The sequence below is a fragment of the Marmota flaviventris genome, chromosome 13 (genome assembly GCF_047511675.1).
Source record: "Marmota flaviventris isolate mMarFla1 chromosome 13, mMarFla1.hap1, whole genome shotgun sequence".
Taxonomy (NCBI): Eukaryota; Metazoa; Chordata; class Mammalia; order Rodentia; family Sciuridae; genus Marmota; species Marmota flaviventris.
Genome location: NC_092510.1, coordinates 72,852,088 through 72,873,527, shown reverse-complemented (window position 1 = coordinate 72,873,527; position 21,440 = coordinate 72,852,088). Strand labels below are relative to the sequence as shown.

General features: G+C 42.1%; 1 protein-coding gene across 1 annotated transcript in view; it reads right to left on the bottom strand.

Moving 5' to 3' along the window:
- Nr4a3 (nuclear receptor subfamily 4 group A member 3) overlaps positions 1-21,029 on the bottom strand; it is a 34,917-nt gene extending 13,888 nt beyond the window's left edge. The window contains exons 1-6 of the mRNA XM_071600771.1: positions 20,905-21,029; positions 17,751-18,715; positions 13,967-14,096; positions 13,312-13,484; positions 3,494-3,693; positions 1,167-1,345 (exon numbers count right to left, since the gene is read on the bottom strand). Coding sequence (XP_071456872.1) covers positions 1,167-1,345; positions 3,494-3,693; positions 13,312-13,484; positions 13,967-14,096; positions 17,751-18,713 — 1,645 coding nt within the window. The 5' untranslated portion in view covers positions 18,714-18,715; positions 20,905-21,029. The remainder of the gene's footprint in view (positions 1-1,166; positions 1,346-3,493; positions 3,694-13,311; positions 13,485-13,966; positions 14,097-17,750; positions 18,716-20,904) is intronic.
- Between the last annotated feature and the right edge of the window lie 411 nt (positions 21,030-21,440).

Below are 21,440 nucleotides of genomic sequence, written 5' to 3'. Positions count from 1 at the left end.
TTGGTAGCAGCCTCATCAAAAGAAGTGAGTGTCTCATCAACCAAAAATCAAGAGGAAATTGAGCTCCCTTTGGAATGAACATGCTAGTGCCTCATATCTAACTGCAGCATATGCCATTTACTTTACTTTGCCTTTAAGATAGGGTCAAACAATGCACCAGCCCAGCCTCGAAAGGCACACAATGCATCTCACTTTAGCTCAAAGGAGAGACCCCAATATGGTGTGTGTGACCAGTGCCTGGGTAAACCAATGCACATCTCTGATGCATCTAAAACAGGATGTGCTCAGGCCTTTGGAAACTCACCACCTGCCTGAAAAACATTTCCTTCAGCCAAGAGCATATCAGGTTTGATCTTTACCCTTAGTTCACAGACTAGCCTGTGTTGGGTCTAACCAAAAGGACAGAGATGAGACCTGGACCTGGCAAGTCCTTTCCGGACCACATTGTCCCTGGCTATCACTGCCTCACCAGGCCCAGTCTGACTGAAAATGATGAGAGCTAACAGAAAACTCTGCAAGTGTGGAGGGGAAGGGGTGTTGGGGCTGGGCCATGTAGCCACAGGCAGATGGTTGGTATCTCCTCTCCCATCCAAAATCCCCACTTCTGTATCTTCCTAAAGACAGAAAGGGAGACAGAAATATAGAAGGAGAGTAGCATTTTTTATGCTTCTAGTTCTTCAGTTTTAAAAACTGTTGAGCTATTTTTGCTTTTGACAAATATCTATTTTCCTCAGTCCTCTCCCAACAAAGTTAATAAGTCAAGTTGTCATCTATATATCTGCAATTCTTTGATTTTACTTTGGCTTACTGGGGAGGGAAGACTTGCAACCTCTGCCCCACAGGAATGGGCTAGTTAAGCTAATCTTCCTTGGAAACCTTTGTAAAAACAACTCTGAAGCAGCTAGTCCAACGGTCAACAGAGCTCTGCTAGAAAGGCTGATTTTCATACAGTGGGTTTGTTGACAGTGGTAACCACCAATAAGCTAGAAATCCTCTTTCCTAGAAGCACATGACAGCAAGCTGAAGACACATTTCCTTGTTTAAACTAGAATAACCATCACAGGTTTCACTGAAGTGGGTCATTTTCACAATGTTCTTATGTGTGTGCCATGGCCAACGCCAGAATCCACCTGGATCACTTTGGGATTCGGCAAGGTCAGGCTTACCTGTGATCATGCTCAGTGCTGACAGGCAGGCTAAGGCTTGGATATCAAGGTTCAGGCTCTGCAAATTTAAGGAAAAGTCTTTAATGGAGTCGAGCCACTCCCCAAATCCACGAAGGCACTGAAGTCGGTGCAGGACAAGTCCATTGCAGAACACAAACTTATCTTCAGCAGTGTTTGACCTGGGGGGCGGATGAGAGGAGACACATGAAACAGGTCTATTGGGTCTGGCCAATGTGATAACATGATAACAGGCAGACAGCCAAGGGGCAGTGTTCAGAACCTCAAGGGTACTGTAAATTATGCTGAGGCACCTCCGAGGAACAAGACTATGTACCCAGGAGGTAAACAACTGGAACTGCCTGTCTGCGAAAACTTACTGGGGAGCGTCAGCCCCAGGCGAGATAGTTTCATGACACCTGCTGTCTTATTCCTCCATTCAGTTGCTGGCTTGCCCTTGGACAGGATATGGAGTAGCAGACAATCATGGACTACAGAGGTGAAGCCCAGTGACGGGTCCCATGGAGGCTTCTGAGTTGGGCTTGTCCCTTGTTTTCTTAAACGCCAAAACAGATAAGACCTGAGGCTAGACACTATAATTCCACTGTGCAGATTGTAAAAGCATCAAGTCCTTCCAAGCACCAGAAGTCAATCACAAACTAAAAAGTCAATCACAAACTAACTGAAAATTTGTATTTCCTTCTCTCTTTGAACAGTGGGGCTGCAGAGGACTATTTATGTGGCTTGGTAGTAAAGTGCTTATCTATCATGCATGAGGCCTGGGGTTTGATCCCCAGCACCCGCCCCCCCCCCAAATTAGAAAATGATTATTTCCATAATCATCATAATCATTCCATTCATCTCTTAAGAAAGGTGCTCTGAAACCTCTAGTTGGACATGATAGCTTAGCAGTGTGACCTTGGACATTCCTTAAATCTCTCTGGGACTTCCTTTCCCTTATCCGTAAAACAGGAATTCAAATTGCTAACTCCTAAGGTATTCGAGGGAATTACATAAAATAAAGGATTGGAAAGCCCATGAACTATGTCTTTAGTACACAGGAGGATGCAAAAATATTAGTGGTAACTAATTCTGAATTCCACGTGGTCCTTAATTTAATCTTAGTTTAACTTTATAATATCTTATTACACATTTATCTATGTTGGCCTGTCACATTCACAAGTCAACATGCTTTTTGGATGAATAGCTTTATTCATTCCCTCACTCAGCAAGTATTTACTGAGCACCAAGTATGCGCCATTATTAGAGTCAGGCACTGGAGAAAACTTGGTGAATGAATAGGACAGATATGGTGCCTGCCCTAGTAGAGCTTACTGTCTACTCTGCTGTGCACATATTATATGACAGTCACAGTGCTGCTGGGCTCTGGCATGCACTGAATTGGCTGTACATTAAGCTAATTACCAACACTATAATTGTAACTTCACCTTTCCTCTTCCCCTGATCCTGCCACACAGGGCACATAGGACAGAATGATTCAATCTTAGAGTTTAAACATGGGCCTATGACTGCGGGAATCCAAATGAACAGAGCACAGGTTAAACACGCAGGTGCTGGATTTCTTCCTATATGATTTAGTGAAATGTTGGTATCATCTCCTAAGAATAGGAAGATGGAAATAAGCATGCGTGAATAAAAACAGTAATAAAGTTAAAAAAAGAGCTACCTGTGGGATATATGAGAGGAGCTTAGAGAGATCTGAAGCCTTTTGAAAAATCACTTCCCCTTGTGTTTGGTGTTACTGAGCATAAGAGGCTAGACCAAATCTTTTGATGGGGTGTGTGTATGGTGGTGGTGGGGGTGTGCTGTTCTTTTGGAGTAAAAGTTGGGGGTTGTGAAGCTGTGGAACTCTTTAGAGCCCCATCAAATATACTAGAACAATAACTTGCAATAGAAACTTATGAGGTAAACACAGCGTTCCCAAGCAAATACTTACTCCCAGGAAATACCGTATCCACCATGAGAATCTTCCTAGAACCATAGAATATTGAGGCTGTTAGGGACTTCAGACATCAGCACATTCATCCTCCTTATTTTACAAAGGAGGAAACTGGATTTCCAGTTAGGCAATAACCTGCTCAGGCTCTCACAGCAAACGCATGTTAGAATTGGGACTAGAACCCGGAAGTCCTGGTTGCCTCCTCTGTGTTCCTTCTGCTACCTACTGCTAGTGTTTCTAATACCTGATCACAGTTCCTATTTGCTCCTTGAGCAAACTTTTCGCCAATTATTTGGTTGCAAACAAAGAAGTTTGCAATCTTTTTCAAAGGAAGAAATAGACTGAAGGAAGATGAAATCATAGTAATTACCTGATGGAAAGTCTGAGAACAAACAGCTCCAAAAAGGCTGATTCTATAAGTAATGTCTGATCTTCTTTGGGGAGATCAGTAAATCCTGGAATCTTTTCTGCCCAGCTTCTGGATACATCAATGGAGGCTGTCAGAAGGTTGTAGAACTGTTGCACGTGCTCAGCATCTGTGCCTGCAGTGGCCTGGTCAGTGGGACAGTACTAAAATGCAAATCACAGAGGGCAGTGTCACCTCCATTCCATGGGAATAATACCACCATTTACAAATTGGCTCTTCCCAGTCTATCAATGCCTCAATCTTTACATTTATTTTAAGGTTCCAAGGTTTATAAAATCCTTTTGCATTCACAGTCTCATCTGATTCTCACAATGACCCTGTGACATAAATAAAGTGAATTCATTATTATTATTCAATAGACAAGGAAAATGGTGTATGTCCCTTTAGTTTCCAGTCTTAACTTGTCCTGCAAACATCTGGGGAGCTTAAAAAAGAAAAAAGAAACACTCGATGCCCAGAGATTCTATCCCCAGAGATTCTAATTTAATTGGTCTGGGGGTGAGATCTGGCCATCAGAAATTTTAAAAGCTCTCCAGATGATTCCAAAGAGCAGCCCACATTGAGAACCACTGCCCTAAGGGTTTGGGTCTGCATGGACCTCCAGGGTCTAGCGATTCTGGGATAGTACAGTGGTTTCCCAACAAGAGGCCATATTAACCCAGCAGCTCTGGATGATGTTCTGGACCAACAGCATTAGCAACACCTGGGAATTTGCTAGAAATAAATCTCTGGCCCCAACCCAGACCTACCTAACCAGAAACTCTGGGGGCAGGCCCAGCAGACTGGTTTCTTCAAGACCTTCAGGCAATTCTCATGCACACTGAAGTTTGAGAATCATGGATTTAACCAATAGGAGAAAGAAACATTTTTTTTGCTTCCTTCAATGGATTTCTGTGAGACAAAATACACTAAGAAGTATGTGTGTGTGCGTGTGTGTGTGTGTGTGTGTGTGTGTGTGTAGGGGGTGAAGTGTGACCTTGGCAGAGCTTAGGCAACTGTGTGCCTTCAGACACAGGACTTGTGGCTACTTAATGAAATGAAACAAAATTTAAAATTCTGTTCTTCCTCATACTAGCCACATTTCAAGGGCTAAATAGCCAAATATGGAACAGAATGTTTCTATCACTACAGAAAATCTACTGGGCAGTACTGATCTAGAAAGCTGCAAAAGGGAAGAAGAAAGGTGTAGCAGGAATGAAGTCTCTACCTAGCTCTTGGATTTTCTGGTAGAAGGACCAGTTTGCTTGAATCATGGAGGAAAAATTTTTCTGCTTTGGGCAGGAAGGTTGATATAGCAAGATAATACTCAATGAACAGCCAACAACACAGATTCAAGAGATATGCAGAAGCACACATGTAAATATGTGTGCCTTCACATTAACATGGCTTAGTAAGATTTTGCATCCCTTCTCTCCATTGATCCTCAGGGGCAGGGATTTTAATCCTTATTTTACAGAGGAGCAAACTGAGACTCAGAAGCTTTCCCAAGTCACATAAGTGGCAAGCCAGGACTTAAACTGGCTCTGGGACTTCAAGTCCTTTACTTCCTGTCTGATGTTACTAGTTGGTAGTTACTGAGATCTTTAAAAAGCTTCTAGCTTTACAATAATTAGAGCTCTTCAGGTAGGTATTTATTGGCCCCATACTTCTATCAGCAGCACAGTGGCTGGCACATAACCACCCCTCAATAAATAGTTGTCAAATATTTTTTTGCAATGAAAGAGTAGTCAGGGGAGTGCCTAGGTTAGCCGCAATACCCAAGCTGATTGGAAGAGAAACAGTTACTAAGCAGGAAGGTATTGACTTTAGAGCTACCTAGGTGTGAGGACTAGGATCTAGACTTAATTTGGTCTTTTTGTTTTTATGGGTTTTTTTTAATTTTTTAGTTGTTGATAGACCTTAATTTTATTTACATATACACGGTGCTGAGAATTGAATCCAGTGCCTCACACATGCCAGGCAAGTGCACTATGGCTGAGCCCCAGCCCCAGCCCCCGATTTGGTCTTTTTAAATTTGCTTCTTTCCAAGAAGCATCAAGACATAACTGGAGAAACATTAGACTCAGAGCCTAGGTACTTTATATCAGTTTTGTCCTGGCCCCTAATTTGTAAAAAAAAAAAAAAAAAAAAATGTAGCTCTATTTCACTTTTCTGAGCCCAGTTTTCTGTTCTGTAGAATAGGGATAATAATACCATTTTAAAAATTTTGTTGTGATGATTAAATGTGATAATATATGGAAAGGGGCTGACATGTAGAACAAGTGTAAAGAACGATGGTGGTGATGATGTGGGTATAGGTTGTGATAGTTGACATTGTCACCATTCCTCAGCTTCCTTATTTATTGAATGGGGGGATAGGCTAAAGCATGAGTTTTCTCATTTTCACTCTGGTTTTCTAAGATTCTATAATCAGGTCCAGTTTAAAGCTCTGTCTCCTTTGTTTCAACAATCTCACAAAGTGTCTGGGATTTTATGAAACCATGAATATTGTGTGATGCTCTGGACCATGGGACTAAAGTCCAGGAAGAAGTATGACCTTCCCAAGGGCATTCGAGGATGTTGCATGGCCTCTTATCACAGGCATTTCCTACCACTGCCTTTCAGCACACACACCCTTAACTAGGGGAGAAAAGAGGAATTTTTCTTTACTTTCTCCTGTGAATCTAATACTATATACTTTCCAAAGGCAGAATAAAATTCGGGGGAGGTCCCCCTTTGAAAAGTTGATAGCACTACATGAGAAACCTCCTAGTGAGTGGTAGTACGAAGAAGAGGAAAGTATGTTGGACCCAGTAGCAGGTCCTCTGGGCTGTGGCACTGACCTGCTGTGTAACTCTAAACAAATCCCTTAACTTCTCTGGCTCTATTTCTGTCTCTGAAATAGGAATCAACTGGATTAGCTAATCACTAAGATTTCTTCTGAGTCTTGCATTCAAAGATTATAAATATTGCTAAAAATCACAACAGATACGATGTTATTGCCTAGAATTTGACACCAACTCAGCATTATTTGTTTTTAACTGGTGGGTTAAATGGAGAGAAGAAGACTAAAAGATGTAAACTCTCCCCTGGAGATGGGATCTAACAGCCCCCTCTTGCATTGACTTCCCTGAACCATGGCTCCCGACTCAATAGTCACTCAGCTTCCAATATTTGTTCAGAACCCACCAGAGCGCGTAGCTTTCACCTGGGGTCCTCTGCAGGCCCCTGCCCCTGCTGAGCTCACATTTCACGCCTCCTGCACTCAGGGAAGAGCAGTCTCTGCCTGCCCTGTGTGTGTACTTTTCTCTGATGGAGCCCAGCAAGGAGGAAAGCCAGCAGGTCTGGCCTGTCAGTCTCTAGCCAGGCCCTCTGGGCTTCACCTGCAGTGATTCTGGTCCAAGTCCCAGAATTCTGGAGCCAAACTGGATTCAGCCTGAGCCACCAGTACCTTGGGGGTGACTGGAGGGTCAGTATCCAATGCTGGGGGAAAAGAAAAATCATCTCCTCTACCGAACATAAGATTTAAAAAAACAGAACAAAACATGCCAGATTCTTTGCCTGCCTTAGCAGTTTAGACTTGGAGTTGGAAGAACCAGATCCCCATTCCTGCTTCTGAGCTCTCTTACAGAGCTTTGACTCTGGGCAAGGTAAGTTTAGGTTCACTGAAGAAAATCTAGGAATGGATGTTTACTGATCTTGCCAATCAAATCCAGGCCAGATATAGAAGGATTTCTTAAATAAAATTTTCTTGTTTATGCTCATTTTTAATTCCAGCGTACAAGAATAGTTGAGCCATCAGAATCTGTCTTTACCACTAGTCAAATATGTAGCATTATGTCTACTGACAGCCAGTGCCAAATGGAGATTTCTCTGAAGCAACTAGAATGAGAATCCAGAGCCACAAACAATAGCATGGGTATTATTTAAATGAAGATGCCTCTGTACATTTCATGCAATAATAACCCAACTGTATAAGTTAGATTTCAGCAACAGCCTAGGCCAAAAATAAGTTATTTGAAAGGAGAACATCAACCAACCCTAAAAAAAAACAGTGATGAGATGCTTTAATAGTTTAGTAGGATCAAATATTTATCTCATTTTCAGTTTTAGCTAGATATATAAAATATCCTAAGGATGTGTTTCTCTCTCCTTAGTATGTTACTTTTCTCTGGTCTTTATATCTCTAAAAATTTTAGACATGATCATTCTATGAGTCAAGCAATGTATTCTTAGGTTCTTACACTTTAAACAGTGATGTTTTAAAATTGGAAATGAATATATTTCCCCACAAATTTCTTCTTTTCTGATCTAACTGCCTGCCCTCCTCCCCTGCAAAAAGCCAAAGCCCATAAAACTCCCCTCCCCCGATGAATGACTCCACTGTAGTTCCAAATTTACCTTCTTTCTCTTTCTCAGGCATGAGAGCTTTCTGAGGGCAGGAGCTTTGTCTTGTCCAACAATCAATGTGTTCACTACCCTAGCACAGTGCCTGACATCTGACAGCCATTCAATAAATGTGTTAAAAAAAATTAATGTCTTTCTGGAAAATCTGTATCTGTATTGTTTACTCTTTCTGAACCTGAGGAAAAACTGGGAAAGTCCAGGTCAAATTGATTGTCATTATTAAGACATATTGGTGACTCTCAAACCTTAATGTGCCAAACAACCAGTTGAGGCTCTTGTTAAAATATAAATTCCTGCCTGCATCCCTCTTCCCTCAATTCGGATTCAGAGGGTCTGGGTGTGGCTTGAGATTCTGCATTTTAATGCAAACATTGGAGTTTTTCTGGCTATCACTGCTCAGGGAAATCCTGAGCTGTACTCAAGAACGGAACTGTAGAACTGTAGCAGGTGTGATGGTTAGAGGGTCAGGGAGAGAAGGCTGGAAGGGACCACAGGAGTGTATTTAGCCTAATCTCTCCACCATTCAGATGAGGAAACTGAGGCCCTTGGAGGGACAGGAACCGGCCTGAAATCATCTAGTGAATTAATCGTTGGCAGTTTGAGAGTGTCTTCTGTGAAGATTCATGAAACCACTCTTTTTTGGTCTTCCTCATGCTGCCTTCTCCATAGGTTTAACATGTGCTAGCTGCGCTGCCTCTTACAGACTATTCTGTGAACACTTAAATGCCATTTGCTGATGCCTCGTTTTATCTGGGCAGCACCTCTTGTATTTGCAGTCTGTTACTGCACTAAATGGCATTGATTACCAGAAAACATCCTAGTGTGCTGAAAATACTTGGAATGACCAACTAATGAGGACATTAAGTATATTTTCTCATTAGTAATTATGCAGGCACTGAAGCCAAGCCCAGTGTCTATATATACTTGTATTGCTAAATTAAAAGCAACTGTGGGGCAGAGAATAGCAGCATTTCGAGAAGAAACAAATCAAACGTGACATGTTTTGACTGCACTGATGTACAATGATCTGAGCTCATTTTTGAGGGAGAGAAGTTTGGCCCAAAGGAGAAGTGAAGGTCCCAGAGCCAGGAATGCATCACAGGGCTCAGGAGCTCTTGTTCTGGCCTCTTGAAGCATTCATTCCCTCTGTGACTTGGAACAAAACCCTTCCCTTTCCCACAAATGGAGAAAACTGCTCAATTTCTACCTTCCAGGCACATATGCTGTTACATGGAGATTAAAACATACCAGGGCTGGCAAGCATCCCCTTTCTCTACTGACCTGATTCACTGCGGGAAGATAGCACCTTTAATAAATTGTATCGGTCAAATCAGCTCTCAGACTTGAAGCTGACAGGGCAAATTCTTATTTAAATGTAATAAATTATAGACACATAATGTTAAAATCAGTTACTGCTGAGGAATGGGATCAGGCAGGTATAAATGAAGAGAAAACAATGTTTTTTTTTTTTTTTTTTCATTGTATCCACTTCTAAATGGCTTGTTTTTTTTTTTTTTTTAAAATGAATGGGTATCTATTACTATTATTGTAAATTTATGAATATCTAATAAATTGTCTATCTTTAAAACTCTAGTAAGTTGCCATTAAATAGAAGTGGCAATGTAATGACATGGAAATACCTTGAGTGATGTGATTTGGGTCTTAGCCTAGTTCTGCCCTGACCCTAGGCAAGTGAGTTCACCCCTTTAAGTCTTAACTTCTCTGAAAATATGGGGGCTGGATTAGATGATCTCAAGGTCACCTCCAGGTCTGTGAATTTGCAAATATAAAACTTTAAGGGAAAGGTTATGAAAGTTGAATTTCATTGAATGACAGACTTAAACTACTGAAAACATACATTTTGCCACAGAGGGGTTTAAGTAGAAATTATATAAGAATATATGCTATGGTGCCTGGTTCAAAGTAGGCAGTCAACAAATTCATTTTGTTTCATTCATTTCATGTACTAAGGTTTTGATAGAGGAAAAAAAAAGCAGGTTTAATTTTAATTAATATCAAGTTACTATAGCCATATGTATTTTTGTATGTATATGTATATGTAACCACTTGTATTTAGGGATGCTAAAGGAAATCTCAGAATCTTAAAAAAAAATATTAAAGAGTTGGAAAGGACTTAATATGTCATCTAAAATAACCATACTTCTGGTGCTGCTGATCTCACACTTTGAGAGCAACTGCTTTGACCTCAGAGTGAGCTGGAAGAGGTCCCCTTCCTTCTCTATCCAGCTCTTCCTGTGGGAGCTGTAGTCCTTTTTGCCACAGAGCAAAAGAGTAACCTCATTCCACCAAATCTTCCTTTCTCTCTCTCTAGTTCCATTTCCTACAACCATCTCTTACAAGTTCCCAGAAACAGCATCCACATTCTTCTTAAAACCCAGCCTGGAACAATCTCAGTTTTTGAAGAGTGGTCTGACAGGACAGAGTCCGTGAGACCATACTGAATTTGGTTCTGGTCCAGTACTTCTAGCACTGCAGGAGGTAATTCAGCATCCCTCTCTTTCACCACACACATACTTTGTGAGTTCATATTGAGTGTCTATGGAATAAACTCCCGAGATTCTTCTTAACACGAACCACTGACAAGCCAAGGCTCTCCCACTTTTTTTCTTAATTCTAAATGCTGAGCTTCACATTTATTTTTGTTAACTTTCTTCATGATGGCTTCAGCCCTTCCTGTTCCAACCTGTCGAGATCACTCTGAATGTTGATACTGACATCCATCATATTAGCGATCCCTCCCAGCTTTCTGTCATCTGCAAATGTGATCAGCATGCTCCTATGTCTTCATCCAAGTTTTTGACGAAAACTCACTGTATTTTTTAAAAAGTCTTTTAATTTACTTGATTTTGGTCCAATTTTTGATAATTCTGTAAAGCTATCTAAAAAGTAGGAGAACCTAAGCTATAAAGTTCAACCTGAACTCCAAAACAATGCAATTAAAATAAATATGCTTTGCAAAATTGAGCCAGGCCCCAAAGGTAGTCTCAGTGTGACCCAGACTCTGGCATGGTCAATCTGCTATTTTGGACAAAGCTAACAATTAAATTGGATAAATGTTTGTTGATGAGGATGATGACTCTAGACTAACAGACTGAATGGTGCAGAGGGAAGCAAACACACTGGATTGATTTTTCAGTGTGGAGACAGTTCCCAGCTGGGACAACTCAAAGTGCTAGGGAAGGTTTGCCACTGAATGAGTTATTAGGCCACATAGGCTGATAATTGGATAATCCAGGGCCAAAATATCACTTCTGGGGCCTAACTTCATGGGATTGACCATCAGGAGTGATGTCAAATGCCCTGGAACAATGTCAGATTGTGCGTTGTAGCCTTGACCAAGGCAGTGCCTAGATGCTTCATTCACAAAGATGGACCACATGGGGAGGGGGAAGGGGGTACTTCAGGGAGAAGTCTTCATTCCCAATACTTTTCCAGCATCCACTGACTGAAATCAGAGAGGCAGTGAAGCTTGGTGTTAAGAAGCACAGAATTTGGCTTCACTATACTTGGCTTCTAAATTCTATCTCATATGCATGTTAGCTATGTCCTTGGGCAAATTAGTCCTTTAGCCTGTCCTAGTTTTAATTTCCTCATCTGTGCAATGGAGCTCATAATACTTACCTTAATGGTGTTACTGCACGGTACCTGACATATGTAGTGTTCTTACTCATTAATATATTCAACTAATGGCAGAGTGAAAAAGTTTGGTCAAGGAAATAACATATAAAGCTCTGTGCTAAAACTTTGACAAGTATTATCCATATTTAATTTTCATGAACAACCCCAGGAAGTAGATATTATTGCCCTATAATACAGATGAGGAAACTGAGATATTAAAAGATTCAATCAGTTGCTCAAGGTGACCCAACTAGGAAATGATGGTGTTGGGATTTTCATCTAGGCATGCATGCTTCCAAAGCCTAGGCCCTTAACTACTGCATTATTCTGTTATACTATTATCTGAGACTTGACTTTAGTTAAGAGCTGCTACTTGTAATCAGAAGAAGAGTCCTCAGCCTTTGGTGCTAAGGATCAACTGTGCTTCTCCTAAGGAGTCTTGTGATCAGGTATAGAGAGGAGGCTTCACAGTCTAGTGAGGGTGGGGATGTGGGAGAGAGGATCACAGCAGGTACACCAATCATTTCTGTCAACACTACAACTGCAAAGGGCGGCACACAGCAAAGACACACTTGCACACTTTGCCAGACAGTTAACTGGATGACTGAAATGCTGACTAGACCTGGGGAAAGCAATCTGGTAGTAGCTGCCTATCAGATCAACCAAATGGAGACCCCTGTACTGGTCTGGCTTTTTCTGTATTTCTAAGTTTTCTTTTCATCAAGTGGAGATAATGATCCCTACAGTCCATGACTGGTTAAGGATTAAATAAGACAATATACCACAATGTCTTGCATGTAGAAATTATTCAGTAATTGTGATCTTTTTCTCTTTCCTTCCCTCTTCAGCCAGACCCTGTCTTATTAGAAGTTTGCTTTTCTAAATCCTTGAAAACAAACAAACAAAAAAAACCTGCCTTTCAGTAATGTTTGCACATTTTCTCAGAAAATCCTTTCTCATGGCTCTAAATTTGCAGAAATCCAACTGATGAGATTTTATTATATCTTATATGAAATAAAAATGGTGATATGTTTTGGCTGATTTAAATCACAACACCGGTAACCATTTAAGGTTTTAAAAGTGTTTCCATGATTTTTGTGTAGCTGATGTTTGAAACATCCCTCTGGGGTTAAATATTGTAATCATCTCCACTATAGGGATGAGAAAGCTGAGAGCAGGAGCCAGGTGACACAGGCAGGAAGCAGCAGAGGCGGCGTTCCATCCCCGTCCTCCTGACACCACCTGATGTCAAGGCCAGAGCTCACTCCTCTCCATCAATGGTCTAATTCCTCTGAATAAGCAGCAAGTCAATCAATTCCAATGCAGTTGGGGAAACTGCTTAAGAATAATTTGAGACTTACCCAGAAGGTTTGACCATAATATGAAAACAAAAAGCAGAAAACAGTAGTCACTTTGTGGAGACCATGAAAAGAAATCTACAAATTGCAGTTCACCTGTGCAGATTTTCATTGGCACAACCACTAGGAACCCCACCCCAATGGTCATGACAGGTGCAGCACTGTCAGGGTCATTTGTTAAGGCATTTAGAGATCTAATAACACAAATTGTTTGATGCAATAGATGCACTAAATTGCAAAATAAAAGGAGAAATGTAGAAAAGGTATGAAAACTGACTAGCATGGTGCCAAGCACAGTCATTCAATCAACTCATACTACTAGCATCATTAATAGAGATGCTGATCATTCACTCCAAAGCAGGACATCATAAAACTTACTCTGGAATAATCAAGATCTCTGGGTGTTGAGTCTGTTAAAGCTCGGACAAGGGCATTCATCATACAGATCGGAGGAGAAGGTGGGGAGGGCTGAGAAGGTTCCTGCTGTAGTGGGCTCTTTGGTTTGGAAGGCAGCCGACCTCTCCTCCCTTTCAGACTATCTGTACGAACAACTGATGCAGAGAGAGAGACATAAAACAATCCTTAAGATTATGTTATAAAAAAAAGATTATATTATGATTAGGTATAAATCACAAAAAAAGGAATCAAAATACACCACAGTTGGACAATTATTACTGGAACAACCATTAAAAAGTGGTAAGAAGTTTGAAATAATATTCAACAATGATTTAATGTGAGTTGAAACAGGCAAGCAAAAAAAGACAGCCCATACTTACGTTTGGTAATGAATTAGCCCTGAAAGTCTCCTTCTTAAATAGAACAAAGATGCATGTACACAAGCTGTCTATTGATTTTGAGAAATTAGAATTAGTAGTCTGTGGCTATTTTTAAACATAAAATACATCATACAAATAAAATGTTGGAAGGAAAGAGATCCTAGGAAAATTTACCATCCCATCATAATTATTAACATTTTTTTGTGATGACTGAAAATGCATATAAGCAAAGTGGATGAAAAGCATGACATTCGTACCTTCTTTAACCATTCCGACACTGAGACACTTCTGAAATCGACAGTACTGACATCGGTTTCGACGTCTCTTGTCTACTGGGCAGTTTTTATTTGCCAGGCAAACATATTTTGCATTTTTCTGCACCGTTCTCTGAGAAAATACAATACAGAGATAGTCAACTAATAGTTTCTGGAAAGAGGTAGGACCTGACAAGATGTATTTTAATTACAATGTGAAAAGCGACAGCGCAATTCGTATAATTAGATAAATTTAATTTCCTAACACGCTAGCCTGCAGGAAAAACAATTTTATTAGTGTTAGCTGCTGACAATGAAAATCATCTCGGATTGTTCTGAAGCAAGTCTCAGGAGACACCCAACTCTGAATGATAAAATCATATCTGAAATTACCAGGTCAACATATCATACCTTGGAGGATTGGATTATCTCCACTTTTAATATCCCTTTGGGAACAATTTTCCACTTTGTTCCACTCCCCTGATTATTGCTGACCTTATTAAAATAAAATCAAAATTATCTGGGATGTACTTTGTATGCTATCACTATTGTAAGTCAAATATCTCAGTAACTGGCTTTGTTACTCAATAGAGATGAAATCGTAAAAAAGCAAAATAAGGGTTTGTCTTGTTAGAACATACAGGAAATAAGGTTTTAACTCAAAAAGAAATTAGCTTATTTGGCTTAGTTTATCATTAAAGGATATATATTGTAAACTGGCCATTTTTCATTTTTTAAAGCAAAATCTTAATACTGAATACTAAAAGTCACTGACAATAAAGAAAAAAGAAAAGAAGAAAGAAAGGAAGGGAGGAAGGAAGGAAAGAAGAACAAACAAACCCCAGGAGACAAATAAGAGCAAGAGAAAGATAGAAATATAAAAGTTATATATTTTCAGTGCAAATTCTCATTAACTGGTTATTTCATAAGTGACTATTGATGCAGACACCAAAACAGCTATATTATAAAAGACACATTATAAAACTTGGGCTTTGATATAAAAACATCGTATTTTTCAAAATCTGTAGAATTTTGAAATGACACATGTAGAAATAATTAAATATACTTTATGCTCCAAAGTAAAAAAGAAATGCTTGTTTTTTAAATTGAAAACATTTGTGCAAATGGATACATTTCATCACTTAGGGCAAAACTGCTCAGAAATTACCTGGATCTATACAACTCCAAATACAGTAGAAAGTTGGAAATCTATTTGGGAAGTATGGCTCCATTAAAAAAAGAAAAATTCAGATAACTTTGGCTTTGTGACCTATTTTGCATTCAAAATTCTAGGTTTCCTTTCAACCTTTCCTTTATTTTCAGTGATCCTCATCCCCATGTTTCAGTTTTCATCTTGTCACCTTTTAATTTTATCTTAGAATATGGTTTCTAAATTGCTTATATAAGACTTAAAAAATATAACAAAGCCAACCTCTCTCAATTTTAAGACATATTTGCTCAGTTTAAAATGCGAAATTCTGAGACACAAACACACTTTTGAGTTTCCAGCATTTAAATTTTCAGCAGTCTGTAAGGATAGGAAACTTGTGCTTTCTGAATGAAGCTCTCTTTCATTGAACATGCAGTAATTTCTAACACTCTATTTCTTGCCATTATCCTCAAGGCGATATGCCAATTTAAGTGCTAGTGGCATTTTGCTTCAGGTATACATTTTCCCAATAACCTGAAGCCTTCCCCACATTTATGTGTGCCTACACAGTTTAAGGACAGAGAGAGATCGTTACGGTTCAATCACTGGATTCCCATCATTAACTGCACTTCATGTCACATTTTTAAAGAATTCAATTTAATGGTAGAAAGCCACTGGGTAAAACCTGCTCCCGTTCCCTTAATTAACAGATCCGTGGGGTTGTTCTCCCCCATCCTACCCCCACCATTTCAAGTATAGATTTGATTTCAAGGGATTGTGGAGAAAAGGGAGGCTGTTGGAAAGCACTTAATGGACATTTCTAGATTCAGAATGTATGACCACTCCCATATTTTGGTCAACTCTAAATTATTTAGGAGTGATTCTATTTGCAGACTACTCATAATTCTCTTAATTGTTTTCCATTATTTTCTTCCATATCCTGCTTTTCCCCACTACTCTTAATGATGTACAAATTAAACCTGCTAAGGGAATGCAGTTACTTCAAAGTTACCCTGGTTAAGAGAAGGAAAAACATGGCTAAGGTTCTGCATTTAAGACATCATAATCCTGCATACCTGTAGGGCACTTTACACATTGCAAAGTCTTTCCATAAGCATTTTCTCATCTATCTTCAGAATTCAATTAATGACACGATTACCATCTCCACATCAAAAATAACTGTTGCTTGATGCTAAGTATTCCCATCCACAAACATGTGCATTTTTACAAATACTTTGTAGTTTTCATTTAATAATGAACTATTGTTTATAGCCTTTTAAGAATTCTAAAGTGCTTTTGCATATATTTTTATCTCCTTGAATATTCACAGCCTTTCTGAGTTTTATTCATAGATAGGGAAACTAAATCCTAGAAAGAAGTGTCATGCACAATGTCATACAATTGGTAGGTGACAATTTAGAGGTCCTATTTGGGTCTTCTCACTCAGTTCCTGAACATTCCCAGATATATCTTATTGGCCTCCAAATCCAAGTTACCCAATCATGATTCTGTTTCCCTTCTCTCTCTACCCTGACCAGCAATGGACAGGGTAGGGAGTGACTTGTGTGGGTTTACAAATGCCTGAAGTAATGGTCAATGGCATGGGGCGGAAGAAGAGTGGCACAGAAGTAAATGTCTGAAGCAGTCTGGGAATGGCAAGAGGCAGAGCAGCAAGAGAATGAGTTCCCTTCACCAACCTGGGTGAAAATAGCATTGAACTCAGAAGTCAAGAGAAGCCAGCTGGACCCATCCTGTGTGGAGTTAAATCACTGTGTACAGCTAGCTCAAGGGTTCACCTCTTTTGGGATTAGCTTCCTCAGGGGAAGATGGATGACCCTCTCACTGTCAAATTCTCCTCTGGGTTTATAAAAGAATGAACAATGTTGAAACATGGCACTGTGGGTGGTATATAGAGAAGGAAGAGCTCCTAGATTAGTGGATTAGTGAGGTCCCCAACTTCTATCTCCAGTGAAGGGAGCCACCCAAACTCCATCTAGCCAGTTACACTATCTATTCTGCCAATGCAGAGCTATGAAAAGGGTAGGTGCTTTGGGGACACAAAAACATGAGTCAGCATCCTGCCTCCATCCCACTCTGAGTGTGTGTCCTGCGCCAGTTCAATGACCTCTCTCACCCTCCCTGACCCATCTCTGAAACAAGGATAATCATCAAGACCCTGTTGACCAAAATAGCTTTTGAGTGGTCCGAATTCAGTCTCAGGTCTGGTTAATTCTAGAGTCTCAGCTCATACTGTGAGGATTAAGCAAGATACAAATGTCCAGGGCCTGCCATGCAGATCCAATCCCCTCAGACTCTCTGGATGGACAGAAAAGGAATTGCCTTTTTTTTTCCCCATTGTAGAGGTTACAGATCCTTCTGACAATCTGCTGAAAGCTCTCTCCAGAAAAGTGCTCATAAGGCAATGTCAGATCAAGAACCCTCACGTCCATCTCTGGGTGGCCTCCTGACCATGGGCCTCAAGTTTAAAACCCCCAGGAAAATGGGTCTAAAGTGTAAAGGCGATACCTCTCAAACAGTGAAGAACAAGAATTACTTCTACACCCACTAAGATGATAGCTTCAGTTAAGGGGCTGGCTGCAGAGGGGAGGGGGGCGCCAGGAAGAGGTGTGCGCTCACCTTGAAGAAGCCCTTGCAGCCCTCACAGGTGCGCACCCCATAGTGCTGGCAGGCGGCGTTGTCCCCGCACACAGCGCAGGTGCCCTCTCCGGAAGACGAGCTCCTGTTGGGGGGCGATGGCAGGCTGGGACTCTCGCCCAGCAGGCTGGTCGCGGTAGGGGAGGCAGTGAGGCCCAGCGGCGGGAAGGCCAGCGCGGCCGCTCTCTTGGCCAGCGGCAGCCCGTATGGGTGGCCCTCGAGCGCGGCAGCCTGGCTGCCAGCGGCGGCCGCGGCTCCCAGCGGCAGGCTGAGCGCTGCAGCGGCCGTCGGGTCATAACCGAGGTGGTGGCCGCCGGCCGGGCTGGGCGCTGGAGGGTGTGGCGGCGAGGGCTTGAAGTGGAAGAGCGGGAAGCGCGCGCCCGCCACGGTGGACACTGCTTTCATCGGCGGGTCCAGCAGCGGGCCAGGCGCAATGCAGCCTGGAGCCGAAGGCAGCGCATCTTCCCACAGCGCCCCCGCTTGCGGGGGGAAGCCCGGCGTGGTAGGGGTGGACGGCGGGGACTGCTTGAAGTACATGGAGGTGCTAGGCAGTACCTCGTCTTCCGGGCCAGAGGGAGGAGGAATGGACGGCTGCTGCTGCTGCTGCTGGTGATGGTGATGGTGATGGTGGTGGTGATGGTGATGATGATGGTAGCCCTGCGCGCGGCCCTCTTCCATCTTGATCAAAGGCCGCGGCCCAGAAGGAGGCATTTGGTACAGGCAGGAGGGCTTGAGTTCGTAGCTGCTGGAGTAACCCTCCATGAAGGTACTGAAACTGGGCAGGGACGTCGTGGCAGTGGCCGTGATCTCTGTACTGCCGAGGTCCATGGTCAGCTTGGCATAGTCGGGGTTCATGATTTCCGTGGTGTATTCAGAGCCATACGTCTGTGCTGCATAACTGGACCCCGGAGGCGAAGGGCTATACTGGGCTTGCACGCAGGGCATATCTGCAGGGGCAGAGAAAAGGATCTTTCAGAAATAAGGCAGCACTGGACTCACTGCTTTCTACTCTGGGAAGCACAGGAAGTGGCATCTTTCTGTTAGCACATACTTTCTTCCTCCCTGGGAAGTTAGCTGAATCCTGAAAAGGGGCCACAAGACCCAGAATCTGGCCTCCTGGGAACCTCAATACCCATCTTCTCTCTTGCCCTGTTTTCCACCAGACCTGGGAACTTGATATCTTTCCTCAAAAGCCCAGAGATGTATTTTTAAAAGTGGCTTTGAGTGCTATAAACTAATTGATGTGACTCCTCAGTCACAAGCTGGGAGGACAAAGGAAAAGCCACTGAATGACCTGTTGGTTAATTTTGGGAGAAAGAAAGTCTATTGGTCTCCCAAGCCACACATATTGATTTGTAAATTTATGAGTTAGTCAAAAAAGTTGTCCTGTGTGGGACTTACTGCCCAAGGGAGACAGTGACATTTTAACATTTTATGAGTGCCAACTGAGGCTGCCCACACACGTTGTGGTTGCTTTTCCCCACCCCCTCCACACTCCTCTAGCAGCCTGTACAAACTGGACCCTTGTGATGACTTCAGCCAGCTAGGTGGTGAGGTAGGAACATAGGCCCAGGAAATGGACTCGAGGGAGTTTGTGCCATCTGCAAAGAAAAAGACCAGCAGCTGCAACAAAACACCCACCAAACCTGCTCTCTGCTACACTGTATTTGTGTGTATGTGTGTCTGTGAGCTGCACGCACATGCTTGCACGTGTGTATCCCAATTCTGACTAATAAGATGTATCAGTGGCTGTTTAATCAAAACAGTTAATAGTTATAGCTATCATAATACGCAAGTTAGTCTAAGTATTTTCTTAGGACTTCAGAGGAATGAATTTCCTAGAAAAGAAGAAAGCAATTTATGAATAGACTTGGTTTCTCTGCCAGTTTGACTATGTTAAATCCCCAAAGCAAATGGTATCCAAGGTGCTTATTATTGTTCAGAGAGGTTGAACTGGGTGAGAAGATCCTGAAAGCTAATGGCTCTAGTGGATGATTTATCTGATTATGTTCCTTCTTTATAGCTAAACAGTATTGATAAAATGGGCAGTTTCTGGTGGTTGGTTTTTCTGAGCCAAAGGAAAACCTGCTACTTAATGTCTGTTTGTAGTGTATGGAGTAAAAGGTGTGACTAATAGAAAAATGAGTACTTCACATTTCCTTTGACATCTTTCTCTTACCCACATTTCCAAATCTGATTGAGTCATGCGTGTATGGGATGAAATCTTGACTTGAAAAAAGGTGATGAGGGCCTGTTGGAAGAAGCAGTGATGAGGAGAGGCCAGTTCAAGCCTGTCTTTTTTTCAAGCAGGGCCTTAAAAACACACTAGTTGAATTAAAGGATTAATTGTCTTGGTGTCCATTTGTTGGGATGAAACTAAAGGCTAATCATTTAAAAGAAAGAACATTGCCTGCCTAGTCTTTCATCTTGTATCCCTTCAGCACCTCTAGGATTTCTCCCTTAGTCTTTTCTCTCATTCTTCAGTACCATTCCCTACCTACTGCTTTTCTTTGTGTTTTTCTGAAGTTTCCAGCTGGAAGATGAGCTTGCTGGGACTGTGTTCTATTTATCTTCATATCTCTGGTGCCTACACAGGCCTGGCATCTAGTATCCCTTTAACAAATTTGTAAAGAGGTGGTGCAAACCAAACCTGCCGTCCTTTCTTTTGCCAAATTTACATCTACTCCTTGGCTTTCAACTCCTATGTTTTTCACTTTCCCTCTGAGCTTCAATCATTCAAACTTCTGCACCCAGATAATTTTGGTTTCATACAAGCAAAATCATTTCAGAGCATCCCTCACGCTCTAAAGTGATCCCACAACTCTTAAATGCGTAAACTTGATATAAAAGGAAGGCAAAAATTAAGACACTGAAATGCAAAAAGGACTCTCATCCATTGGGGTATTTGCATTTTCTTAGGAAATATAATTTTGAGGAATGGAACACTTAATTTAATTTGGCTGTTCCAACTCGATAGCAACAGGGTGTGGTATACCGAGGAGTTTTGTGCAAGCAAGCCACCTGTGCTGTGAAATATGGGGCTAGCAGTTACTGTGCTGGCACTGGGCAGGTTGACCAGCCTGCCTGCTAGGTGTGTGGTTCCATGCACCCATTTCTCTCGAGCCTTCAGACCTACCTGGAGGATATCTTGCGCGCTGAATGGTGGGGCTGGGGGTCTCTCCAGCGGAGGCTGAGAGTGTAGGAGGCGGGGACGTCCGGTGAGGCGAAGCAGCGGCGGTGCTGCCCGGCTCCGCTGAGGGTCCAGGCTCCGGGCCCGGGCTTGCCGGGCTGCGTTCTCCCGCAGTGGGCTCTGCAGGCACCGAGAAGGAGGACAGAGATCGCTGTGAGACCAGGCTAGGTCACTGCGTTCTGGGTTGGGCGAATGGGGGGGGGGGGCACGGGGAGTGGCGGTGTTATCTAGAAATTCTAGTTAATTACAAAGAATTATCATAAGGTTAAGTAAAGGTGCTTAAGGGTCCGCGGGTCCGGGAGAAAGAAGCATTACAATGCCTTAGGGGAAGCTAAGGAAATGTCCGCAACCACTGCGCACACCGTGGTTTTGTGGCGCGCCAATTGAGGCTAAAAGCCCCGCAGCCTGTGGTTGTCCAGGAATTTCTCTCTCTGCCCTCACAATTGGTTCGGAGCTCTCTAAATCAGGAAAACCGAAGAAAG